This window comes from Hesperophylax consimilis, chromosome 13 (assembly GCF_061612785.1).
Source record: "Hesperophylax consimilis isolate HC1 chromosome 13, BYU_Hcon_1.0, whole genome shotgun sequence".
Lineage (NCBI taxonomy): Eukaryota > Metazoa > Arthropoda > Insecta > Trichoptera > Limnephilidae > Hesperophylax > Hesperophylax consimilis.
In genome coordinates, this window is record NC_142848.1 from 17140646 (window position 1) to 17154542 (window position 13897).

The 13897-nt window shown below is 34.3% G+C and overlaps 1 protein-coding gene across 1 annotated transcript in view; it reads left to right on the top strand.

The window, feature by feature from the left end:
- Dscam4 (Down syndrome cell adhesion molecule 4) overlaps window positions 1–13897 on the top strand; it is a 747456-nt gene that overhangs the window by 614322 nt on the left and 119237 nt on the right. Inside the window, exons 10-11 of the mRNA XM_089638828.1 lie at window positions 727–871; window positions 4523–4785. Of these exons, the coding sequence (XP_089494954.1) occupies window positions 727–871; window positions 4523–4785 (408 nt within the window). The remainder of the gene's footprint in view (window positions 1–726; window positions 872–4522; window positions 4786–13897) is intronic.

The window sequence follows — 13897 nt, forward strand, 5'->3', positions numbered from 1 at the left end:
TGAATTAAATATTGGTAGGTATTCGAGTTTATGGGGATACTAAACGACGGTGTATTATAATTGTTGGATTTATGAAGCTAAAAGCATTCATAAAAAATATTTACTTACAGATTTCAAAAAAAAACATTCACGATTTTAGAGACGATCAGAAATTTACCTTTCAAATGAACACCGTTAGTAAACTTGAAGAATTACGACATCTATCAAAAATATTAACAAGAGAAATTCACAATTCAAATATAAAATTATTAATTAATTAATATAAATAAAATAATTTTATTATCCAATTTATCACTTGTCTGAATTGTTCCCACTATCAGTTCCAATTTATGAAAATGATTATATCTAATTCAAAAGTTCTAGACTTCATTGAACCGGAGTTTCACACAGAATCACAACCGAAATTGTTTTTTTTTATTCTGTCTATTACACGTATCCCAAGATAGTTGATGTATATTTCTAACTGTTGTATTAATTTTTTTATATGTTAACTTCACCATCAATGTCACCTTTTAAGGTGGATCTTCCAGATACAAGTTGCAGGACAGAAGCAACATAGAGGCCGTTAAATCACCTCACAACCAAGCTGCTGAAAACAAGAACAAGTAGTAGAAACGGTTCGCATGAGGAAAAAAGAGCCTTAAAAATTAGCCTTCTAGAAATTTTTTTTTGCAAGGTACGTACGTGACAATTACATGTGTTCTAACCAGATAATTTGTGTTCCAGATGCCAGTCCAGAGCTGCTATATTGGTTCTCGGAGCAGACCCTGCAGCCAGGCCCCACGGTGTCCCTGAAGTGCGTGGCGGCTGGCAGTCCACCGCCCCGGTTCACATGGGCCTTGGACGGCTTCCCGCTACCAGAAAACACCAGGTAAATTCTTATACCACGTCGTAAATAATACAGGTAAAACAGTACTAAAATGCACAAAATAAATGACAAAATTCGTGCATTTGTGAAACTTTACTCGTATATTCTTGGCAGTGTAAATGAATGACAGCAGAATTCACTCACAAAAAACCTCTCTTCGATTTTACACATTTTTAAATATCTGTTCCCTTATGACTATTGAGTATGAGAGCACTCGCAGGTAAAATAGTACCCCATGAAATCTGTTATATATATTTATGATAAACACAGAAATTATATTAATTTACTAAAAAAAGTTAAATGGAGATGAACTTTATATGTCAGCTCTTACAGTTTCGCGATATTATCAAAAACAAGCAAATACGTACCATTTTACTATTTCGCCGATAAAAATCAAATGAAAAATAAATAAACCGTGAAAATAAAAAGATTACCAGAATGTTGGTGCGCACAGAGCCATCTAGTATATCGTCATGTCACACACCATCACAAATCGATTAATTTTCTTTTAAAACCTGACGCACATCGCATATACCCCATAGACGGACTTCCCACGACTGGCCTTGGCCCCACGAGCTTTGTCTAGCTTATACTTGCACATCTTACAGACATAAGTCACCAGTTTTAATTCAGTAGTTATAAACATTAGTCGTAAGTCACTAGATATAAATCTAAGTTGCAGTCACTAATTATTATGAATCCTAATTGTAAGCCAGTTATATTTATTATTCAATAAATATATTCGTACAGCGCCCTTGAGGTGATTTTCAGACAAATATTGTTATTATTGCCTGACATCGCATAACGCCATCCCATTCGATCCACATGAAAATTTCATAATGAAGATGAAACGCAGCTCAGTATTTGAAATTTAAACAAAGAATGATCACGCTTTTAGATCACGAAACACGCCCACATCGAATTTCTTAGTATGTACATATTCTATGCACAGAATAGTTAAATTCATACTTTAAAGATGACAACTTAATTCCCTAAGATTTACAATCCCTATATCTAATTAATATTTAAATACATCAGCTTTTTACCTACATACTTTAAAAGTTTCACAAGAGATAGCATCTATATCAAAAAGCTGTTGTTATTGGCTTTGTTGCGGAATCCTTAGTTTTATTATCGTCTTATCACTAACAGCTCGGCTGAGTACTGTCCTAATCCAGATTATTTATTGTTTCGAACTACCTGTTGATATGTTTAAATCATTTCTTTATTTCATTTACCGTTGTTGATGGTTTCAGCTCCCTTTTATTATGAGAATATAGTCGTGGGGATGGAGCGCTCTATTCTCGGGTCTTTTTGTTCTATTTTAATCTAACTAAAGGATACAAAGGATCAATCTAACTTAAATATTCAGTGCTAAGAGATTAGTGGACTGACGTAATATTTATTCATTGATTGAGTATTTTACACAAACAAACAGGTGTTTAACAAACTATGTTTTAAATGATATTTTGCTGCTAAATCTTAACAGTAAATTTAAATTAGGCATACTTATATAATTTTTTTGCTACATTATAATTTTGACATTTTAAAGATACCTATTTATGAAATATAAAAATAAAAGAGATGCATAATATCATCTTAATCCTCCTCACTAGGAAATCCTGTGCTAACAATAAATAGTTTTTGGATAGAGGGCTTTAAGCTACTTTTACGGTTCAACTTCATGGTTTGGGTAGAGTTTTATCAGTAACTTCCATAATGATATTTCCGATAATTCGTTAAGCCAAAATTTGATAGACTAATTACATAGACATTTAAATATTCATATGTCTATGACTAATTAGTTATTTTTTGTTTAAATTTGTTTGATGCTGGGAGGTAGTTTGTTATATAACTTAACAACCTAAATGTCTTAGCTTCTTTGTTCTTGCTTCTTTGAAAGTTGTAGGTATTACACTTAGGACGGACTGTTTCACAGAATTTGAACAAATTCTCAAGTTATTTTCCAAGTACTGTGACACAACCGGCCCACGTTGAAATAATAATAGAACTTCCACAGAACTAAAATTTAAACTTCAAAATTTAAAGAATGAGGAACGTAGGTACGTTTTATTTATAAATCCCTGTATATATTTTCTAACATAAATACCTGTATATTTTTTATTGTTATAGTTAGTTTTAAAAGTTAAAATAATTTCTAATCTGTGGAGGTAACCAGTGACGTCATCTGTCACCCGTATCAAAAACTCTACATTATTTTTTCAACAGGCACTGTATTTTGTACGGGAGTCAGACGTTTTATATTCTTAAGATTACCCGCTTTTAACATCGAAAAACACTAGGTAAATGAAAACATCTCATCACTTATGTTATCGTATTGAAGTGCAAAAAAGTATCTATGAACGCACCTTACCGGTGCGTTTAACAATTTATCGGTATTTAAAAACCTGCATTTACATATTTTCATCGTTTCAAATGTGAATTTAGATCATATTTGTCAATGCATAATGTTTTAAAATACCCACAAGATATGAAGAGATTTTCAAATTCCACACAAAATCACCATCAATTTGGGGAATACTCCATGAAGTAGCAACTCTGATGTGGATGTTTTAAACCATAGATATATTACTGGTTATAATTATTAATCTGGAGATGGTACCAACCAAAGATATTAGAAGAACGAGATGTGCTATGAGCAGTTCATACTGTGTGGAATTGTTTTGCCCAGTGTCGCCGGTTTTGTTCACCAATACTACTGCACACCTTCCCTTACGCTAAGGTATCCGCACTAATACATAGAACAGATTTCTGTGCGTACACGTCCCGATAGTATTCAAAGTACCCTAATTAGGTAGTACTCCGCCTACGGTCCGGCGGCCAACATAGCATATCTCGTTCTTCTAATATCTTTGATACCAACAGTTTTTTTAACGACGTGGTGTTTTATTATTATTTTAATTTTTTTTAAAAAGAAAGGCATACATTCCCGGGTTACGAATAACCTGACAATATTTGAAAATGTCCAACTACCACCACAGTAAGCTGAAAATGTTGCTTGTGTTGTGATGGAGGACTTAGCCAGCCGAGGAATTGAACACACTACGCCTGAGTGGGACCCAAGCGCGATGTCAACTCGGCCACCGACCGGATGACGATGTATAATAAAACGTTTATATTCAGAATCAACGTTTGTTGATCTATATGTTTTTTTAAGCAATCATATTTTTCAACGCCGTTCCTAATTGTTAAAATTCTGTGAAAAGACTGTCCTTGCGTATAGTTAGCTTCTCCATTTTCTTTGCTGGTTTTATGATTACGTGAGGTGCTTACCTTTTTGTCATTTCTAAGATGAGTAGAATATTTTGGGTATATTATATTTTTTGTATTCTTAGAACGTCGTTTAAAGATTTTTGTGGTTGACGTTCTTGTGGGAACCTTTAATATAATCTTTATGATGCATTTCCGTGTTATATTCAGTCTGTTTACATAATTTGTTGCTGCTGATTCACATCCTGCTATTTCATACTCAAAATGAGAGTGGCATAAAAAAATCATTAAAATGAATGGGGGTTTCCTGTTTATAATAGTGTATTCTGAAGTTCCCCAAACTCTAATATGAAAAATAGGTATAGTCGGTATGGGTTCTATTGAGGTACCTACAACAAAATTCTAAAATCCTTATTTTTCCAGGTTCCTCGTCGGGCAGTATGTAACGATTCACGACGACGTCGTTTCGCACGTGAACATCACACACGCCAGCGAGCAGGATGGCGGCGAATACGCGTGCACCGCGCAGAACTCTGCCGGCCGTAGCAGCCACGGTGCGCGCGTCAACATCTACGGGCCGCCCTACATACGCGAGATGCCGCGCTTGACCGCCGTGGCGGGGTCCGACCTGGTCGTCAAGTGCCCGGCGGCGGGCTACCCGCTGGATACCATCACTTGGGAGAGGGGTGAGTTTATATACGTACCAAAATATAATTAATTAGTAACTTGACTTCCCTCCTTTTTGATACAAACGACAATAGTGTAACTTATTTTGGATCTGTAGACTCCGAAGCTTAGCCTTTGATGAAGGCCCTACCGGGGAGTCTGATAGTAACTCATAACCCCAATAAAACGGGGAGTCCGTGAGGTCGAGAATTTTTTTGTTTCCATTTGGCTCCGTCATGTACACGAAGAAAAATTAGTTTTCAGATTTATTAAAATTCTGTTACAAAGATGATAGCAGGCCATTTCCTAATAAACTATTAGTGCTTTCAAAATATATCAGAACACGTGTCCTTACAGCTACATTTATCCTGTTGTTATTGTATAATGACGAATTGCGACAATATTAAAATTTTTATGAACACGAGTGCCTATAACACATTTGTGTTTTACTGATAGTTTATTAGGAAATCTGTCAATTCTTTCGGCGATGGCCTGCAGTCCCGTTTTTAACAGGAATACGAATGATTTTTAATAAATTGGCAATATTTTATATCAGTAAGTTTTCTTCGTGTACAACATAGCCAAAAATCAGATCTACCCCATTTGATGCAAGGTAGAAACAATGTTTTAATTTCGTGTTGGTAGATACTATAGGCAACGCGTCAATTTTAATCCATTACTGTTAATATATACCGTAATGATTGTTAAAGGATTTCCTAATTCTTAATTACTAGCTGTGAGTCGAGATAAGACTGTCCCCCATTATTTTTAACACGTTTTCAACCATAACCCTACTTGACGCAATCCGTTTGACACGACACAAGTCGGGCGAAACGGGACGGAAGATTTTCTTTGTTGGTTTTTGTCCTTTATTTCGTATGTGACCTTAACATATCAGAATCAATAATAGACTTATTGATATTGGGAACCTACCTACTTACAATAGTTAATTTGACCGAGTAAAAGTTTAAAAAACTACTTTCTCGTGTTAGTAATTCGTTCAAATTTTCATTTATAATATATTTTTTTTATAAATCATACCAGCCTTACTTCCCATCTTTCAAATTGAACCACCTGGTTCCAGCGTGGTCAATCGATAAAGGATTTATAAACAGTGACGGTAATTTGTCACCGTTCGCAAGCACCAATACAGATTTTTTTAATATATATTATAGAAACAAACAGTACATGATGAGATGAAACAATATACAGGAATAAGGTACTTCATGTTGGGTACCTATGATATGTTTCCTTGTAATGTCTGCTAAGTGGTATGTTTATTCCTTGATTACTAGGTGACGTGTGTAGTATATAGGTGTGTGTGTGCGTGTAATGTATGTGTGAGTGTTTGTGTGTTTGTGTGTGTCTGTATGTATGCGTATTGTTAGTAACAGTTTAAATTATTGATATGATGCTACGTTTGAATTTGGGCAGTGAATCCGAAAAAATGTCAATGTTAGAGTTAAGACAAATATTATTTAGAGTATGAAGAGCTCGGTTAATTGGCAAATCAGATGCTGTATTTGCTTTGGTGACCGGATAAATCATCACATCTTTAAAAAGTTATATAAAGTCATGGAAAGTGATGAAACAAAAACTTTACTAACTGGGTTAAGTAGGTTAGATTAGGTTAGGTTTAAATTATTTTTTTTCATCGTTTATAATGACCTTATAATTCCTTCTACCCATCTCTTTCCCCTCCCCAATACCCTTCAGCCTGACAACATACCCCAATTAGGTATGCCATAGTCTCACTGGCTCAAGGCAGTCGGGACTCTTTTGCGGTATTCACATAAAAAAGTACGACGACTTGAAATTGCAACTGTTTCTGGAAAAACTCGTTATGTGTAAATGTGTACCTTCATTATACAAATGAAACCTGAAATATTCTGCAGGTCTTCACGGAGAGTTGGGTTTTCCTGTTAGTGCTTTTCACGCTTCGTGTACATACGTCCTCTGGGACTCGCAAATAAATCTAAAAATCTCCGAGGTACAATTCTCAAATATATAACCCCTGAAATTGAGTCTGCTTTTATTCTGCAGAATGAAACCAGTCAACAACATGATAAAAATGTATTTTTTGTTTATTGAAACCGTTGAATAAAGAATAACACAAGAAGTGCCTTGTGGACGTGTTTTGTGATCTAATTATAGGCATGAACGGGGCGTATATTTCATGACTACGAAATTTAAATGGGATGGCAAAATACAATCGGGCAAGTGTAAGAGAGACAGACCGTGAACTAAATGGCCTAGAACTAAAAGGTGTTAAGTCGGTGGCACATCTTTTTCCATTCAATTTATTTGTACGGCACGTTTTCTTCTTTATTCTATGATTGAAACAATATCGTTAGTACTATTTTTTTTCAAAATTATTTATTTATTTAATTCAGTATGACTAGGAGAATGGTGCAAGTCTTTCATATTACATTAAAATTTTATTTTATTGGTACAAAGTTCCGTAAATTCGTAGTAAAAGGGAGAAATCGGTGAATCTCCATCACATAGAGAACTTAAAAAAAAGTCCACCTTTTTCGGAAACTAGAGGGTTAATTTTTTTTTTAAATTTGACCTAAAAAATTCCTGATTTAGACTTGATATACTTGAAAACAATACTTAAATAAAAAAAAATCATTCCACATGTTCGACTCCAAATATATAAGAAAACAGGTACATCTTTTAACACGTTCACTGCCAGCATTAGACAGTGATGGCTTAGAAAAATTCGACATGTAAACTTGGAAAGCTCTGTCACCCATATTCAACACTTTATAACTTTAAAACTTGAGTAAGTAATCAAAAACCGCGTTCGCAAATTTTTTGTTTATTCTTATAAGCACTGGGCCAGAATAAAAACCATATTTCGCGACAGTTGTCGGATCTACGCTGAGCATTGAAAGTTGTATTGACGCACAGGCCAATTGGCGGGTGCGGAGTTTCTCGAGATACTCGAACCCCGCCAAATGGCGGAGTTGGCAGTGAACCTGTTAAGAAATAAACAAAAACAAAATCCTGTTAGGGCAAGTGTGTCAATTTGGATTTCTACGGTTTGGAACCATCCCCTTGCCGGACGGATGATCTGCCGTTGCACCATCGTAACAGCAATTTTTTATTTTATTTTTAATTTTTTGTTTTGAAATATGTATTTCACAGAATCTAAAAGAATTCAGTTCAAATTTTTATTTACTGCAAATCTTATACATTTTCCTAGATGCTCGTATAAATTCACAAGTAAATAATTATTTTTACAATATTTAAGTGGTGTTTAGCGCCATTTTAGACTGCCGACACTATCGTATTATCGAAAAAGACATTTCAAAGTATTGGATAGATTTATGAAACATTAATACTAAAGTGATCACATGCATGTTAATATTTTATTATTTAAACATTGAGGACAATATTTATCACTTTCAAACGGAAAACATGAAACAGTAAAAGACATAAACAGATTCCGTCGCATCTGGGAATTCAACCCTAGCTAATTAGATCAGTGTTCAGTTCAATGCCCAGGCAAGGCGGAGGACATGAGTTCAATTCCCGCCAACGAATTTTTTAATGTTTCACATTTTTCGTTTAGGTATATATCTTATAATTTCTGTTTGAATTTTGAAATGGTTGGCTTTTTTCTGTAGAGCGATGACAATATTCCTGTTTATTTACCTTTATCGATAGGCTAGCCAATGAAAAAGGTATGGATCGTAAATCAATTCGATGTATTTGATTTATCTATCTCGGTTTCCGGTTTTCCAAATGTGGTATATTTTACGTCTCAGATCTTAAGGAATATTTAAAATTTATTTATTTTAATAACTTCACTGATTCTTCCGGTGTACACGTGTCATGTAATTTAAAAATATTAAAGTGAGGTTTCAGAAATTCTTTGTAAAATTAGTAAGGTGATCATTCTTAGGGTTGATCCGACACTGCGAAGGGAACACGCCCTGCGCGTTTGTAAGCTATGCGCCCTAAAGTTTAAATTTGTGTAAACGTTACTAAATGACTTACATAATGACTGAAAAACATTGGAATGGTTTCTAAAACTGCACTAAGTTCCTGGAAGCTTGACATTATTACAACCTCTTCTGTGTTTGATACCCTCACCTATCGGAATTAAGCTATCATTGGGAAAATCTTCAATCTGCAGACTGCAGCCCAGAATAATTTTGCGGAACTGCACTCGTACAGTCACTTTAATTTGACGCCATTAAGCTCGACGTCTTTCTCAACTCAATTTTCTTTAAATTTCCTTCCAGGTTTACAAAAAACAAGCTAAATAGTATATTATCATTGGATTGTAATGGGATATCTGTATCTTGGTTTTGCCATTTTTCATTGTTGATTGACGTATATAAACATTCCTAGAATTTTCTAGGCTTGCTAAAGCAAATTCGACCGTAGTCCGTCCTTTACACTAGAGCCGCACGTCGCATTTTTTTGTGCATGACTTCTTCACTTACGTCGTTAAGATTCCGACTTTAATTTTAAGTAATTTTATTTTGTCCCGTCTTAAGATAAAGAGATTTAGGTTGTAAGAAGCAGACTATGGTCGTAACTTTACTGAAGAATTATGCTGACGTCATTAACCGCCTGGCTACCGCGTCAGTCCTTACAGAGCGTAGAAAAATGACAACGCGTCGATTTAGATATTTATAGATTGAATAAAATCAACTACTTACCTACTGAATTACATGAACTAAGATACCGATGAGTTTTGTCTTCCGTTGAACTGCAATAGTGTGTCAAAGAATGTAGTCCAAACTCCATCGCTCTCTGTTGAACTCAACTGCTTCGACAGCCATATTTTGGAAATTCCTCCATCTACATGATGGACAATCACCAGTCGTAACCCGTAAATTCTATAAATCAGCATATTACTGGACGTTGGGTTCATGAGTTAGATGTGTTCGGTATAGATACTTAAAAGTGTAACATTAGCGCATGTTTACTGATACTCATTCATTGACCTCCTCGTGTAAATGGTATATCAATGGCCCACAATTCTCACAAATTAATCTAGGTATTTATTGACCTCGTCGTGTAAATGGTATCTCAATGGCTCATAATTCTCACAAATCAGAGTTATATTTATTGACCTCCTCGTGTAAACGGTATCTTAATGGCTCACAATTCTCACAAATCAGGGTAGGTTTTTATTGACTTCCTTGTGTAAACGGTATATCGATGGCCCACAATTCTCACAAATCAGGCTAAGTATTTATTGACCTCGTCGTGTAAATGGTATCTCAATGTCTCACAATTCTTATGAATCAGAGTTATATTTTTTATTATATATATTTATAAATATTATTATTTTTTATCTATGCACGTATATATTGTGTTATAATTTTTTAACTTTTAATTTTAATTTTTAATAAACTTCTCTATGTTCCCGCCTTTACACACGAGTAATTTAACTCTCGTAAAGGTTATATATTGTATACATGGGTCATTCCGCCGTTTCGTTCAAATTTGCCTGTTTCCGCGGATTTTTTTTTTTTTGCCTTTTTACTATATATTTTTATAGAAATGGGTTCCCGTACCTATCAGATGTATAAAAGTGAAAAGGGCACCTTTGTGCGACACTTGGATTCGAAGAAAATTGATGGAAGGTAATGAAGGTGTGGATGGTAATGAAAAACTGTTGGATGGTAATTTAAAAATTTGGATGGTAATGAAGTTTGGTAATGAAATATTAATAGATGGTAGTGAACATGTTTAAGGTTCTTAAAATGTCTGTGAATAATGAAATTTGAATAGAAATTGAATAATAAAATAGATTTCAAATCATGCTAAGTATCATTTGACGTGGTGAGCGGATTAGGAAAAAGAAGAAAAACCTATTATAGTGAAAAACTAAATGCTTTATTCAGACTTTTGAACATTGGAGACAAGAAATACATTTTTTCATACGTAATCAGTTCTGCTTACTTATGCTTTTGCAATATGTGTATGAATTGTTAAAAAATAATGGAAAAAAAATATCAAAATACAAATTAAGAAAAGGCAGCTGGAACATCAAACCCAACACAACTAAAATTTTCCTATTATACTACTTACCCAGAAATTATAAGGAATAGTCAAATTCTTTATAATTACGTTTTATAAGTAGGTTTGTACACAAGAAATACAAAATTTTCACATTCCTAAGCAAACATTGTAATATTTGAAAAATAGAAATAATAAAAATAATAATTAAAAATAAGAAAAAATCAGAAGTCAATTGAAATGCAGTTTAAAATAAAATCAGAGATACTTAAAACAAACACAACATATGTAACTAATAAGTACAAGATAAAGGTCTAACATCTAAATAGGAACATAATATTTAAGGAACTTGAGATCATTCTTGTGAAAGTTTTTGCTGGAAAACTATTTCAAATCAAAGTTCGGCAAATTTTTGAAAGTGAATTGTCCTCTTTCATTCTCATCTGGATCTTGCAAGCGCTGAAGAATTTGTGATTCCAAAATGAAATCGTCCACACTAATTGTTGGCCAGACAATTTTTTTGGAATTCCCTTGAGCTTTTTTCAAAAAAATTACTTTGTACTCTAGTGTGTACTCATGTTTTCCAATAATTTTCCCAATGAAATGATGTGTCGTGTTAGTTATTTTATATTGAACCATTATCCAGTCATCTAAGTAGTATTTGAATGGCGCCTCCTTATCCTCTTTGTTGGTTTCCTCGTCAATGTCCATGTGTGGGAGTTCCACAGTTTTGGGGGACTGCTGTTTTGATTCATCGAAATCAGGATATTCTACTCTTAGGGATCGCATGAACTTCTCGAACTCACATTGATCGAAAGGATTGAATTCTTGCGTACTATTTTTATAAATGGAATAATGCTGATAGTCGAACGGGACGTTTGAGAGTATTTTCACTTTACATTTATTTTCTATAGTTTTAGCAGGCTCTGGCGTTGAAGCAATAGTATCGTCCAAAAACATGGAGCCGTCGAATTCGCTCAATAGCATATTGTCATCAATATTATTGAAAATAGTAGGCGAGTCAATTTGTAGGCTTAAGTTTTCAATATTCATGTCAACTGTGACATCTACCCGTCTGGCTGTCTACATAGTAAAGTACTCCTGTATGAAGAGAGACTTGTCCTCGGCTGCCACCAAAATGAAAGGACTGAATTTCTTCATGGTATTTCAACCAATAGTTCTCGCTAAAATCAACATGTATGAGAACCTCCGTGTCTGTCAGATTATCTTTCAATTCTTTGATAGCGGAGTACTGCATTACGATGTTTCGTGTGTGTTTTAAGAAAACATCCATGGTGGCATCTAACTTTTCGATTATTTTACGAGGGTTGTCCTCGAGCTTCTTTTTAGTTGTTATGGTTTTCATTTTCTGGATTCCATCCTTTCCCCTGTAGGTTTGTTTTTCTATTGTCCACTCATAGTAGTTAATGTTTGTGCTGTTATTAAATTCTCCGTAATTATATCATTGAATAAAAAAATCGATTTTCAAATAAAAATTCGCAGGGTAAATTTTAACAGATTGTTTTTCCATATCAGTAAATAGATAAAACGAAAATATGTATTTCACCAAAACTGAAATTGTCCGACGCTAGAACGCAAGAAACTGCTTTTATTGATAATATTAACTTTTATGAACCCCCAAACATGGTCCCAGATGCACGTAAAAATAACCCTTACAAATTTATCATTACCCTCCACACCTCTAAATTACCATCCGGCAAAAAATTTTACGATACGGAAGGTAATGAGACGGAGGGTAATGAGGTTTTGACAATCTTTCCTTAATAACTCGCTTAATAATGACATTACAAATCTTTATGTTTCAATAAAAAATAGTCCGACTAATTATAGTTTATAGGTTCATGATTCGAATTTTTAAAACATGTACTTACTTTAAAAAATGCTGGAAGGTAATGATGCCTGGTCGGTGACAAAGTCGTTTTCGAGCACGGAGATCGCAGATATTTCTTTATTCAGCGACGCATGTCCTCCCCCGTCCAGATATAGCGGTACACTGATTAGTAACGGAGGCGCGGGGTGGGGTACAGCTGACGAACAGTGACAAACACGGTCACAATTTTAATTACCGCTTTGGCGGAAGACAACAGCGATTTTTTCTGGACAAAAACAAAATCTCAATTCTTTCTATGATACAGTAACTTTAAAAATAAATTAAACACCAATAAATATGCAAAATTAGTTGTACATTCAGGTCGATTAATGAATGTAGTGATTTTACTAGTGTAAAATGTTCTCATTTATTGATCAATTTACCGGTCCCTCATTTACACGGGGAAGGTAATGAGATTTTAGCATGTTTTTTGTATACCATAAAGTTATTAAGTAACAAATGCCTAATCCGGTAAATACTACTTTTTCCTTTTTTAAATAACTACATTTTCCAATAAAACTTTCTTGAAAAACATTATTTTTCATATGACTTTTTTGCAAGAACATGCGATTTGAACGAAACGGCGGAATGACCCACATATATATGTTTTTACAGTTTTTTAATCAATGTTGCAGGCTTAATTACTCATGATTATGTTACATATGTATGTATACAAAAAACTAATAAAAATATATTTATTGACCTTCTCGTGTAAACGGTATCTCAATGGTTCACATTTCTCACAAATCAGAGAATATATTTATTGACCTCCTCGTGTAAACGGTATCTCAATGGTTCAAATTTCTCACAAATCAGAGAATATATTTATTGACCTCCTCGTGTAAACGGTATCTCAATGGCTCACAATTCTCACAAATCAGAGTTATATTTATTGACCTCCTCGTGTAAACGGTATCTTAATGGCTCACAATTCTCACAAATCAGGGTAGGTTTTTATTGACTTCCTTGTGTAAACGGTATATCAATGTCTAACAATTTTCACAAATCGGGTTAAGTATTTATTGACCTCCTCGTGTAAACGGTATATCAATGGCCCACAATTCTCACAAATCAGGCTAAGTATTTATTGACCTCGTCGTGTAAATGGTATCTCAATGTCTCACAATTCTCATGAATCAGAGTTATATTTATTGACCTCCTCGTGCAAACGGTATCTTAATGGTTCACATTTCTCACAAATCAGAGAATCTATTTATTGACCTCCTCGTGTAAACGGTATCTCAATGGCTCAC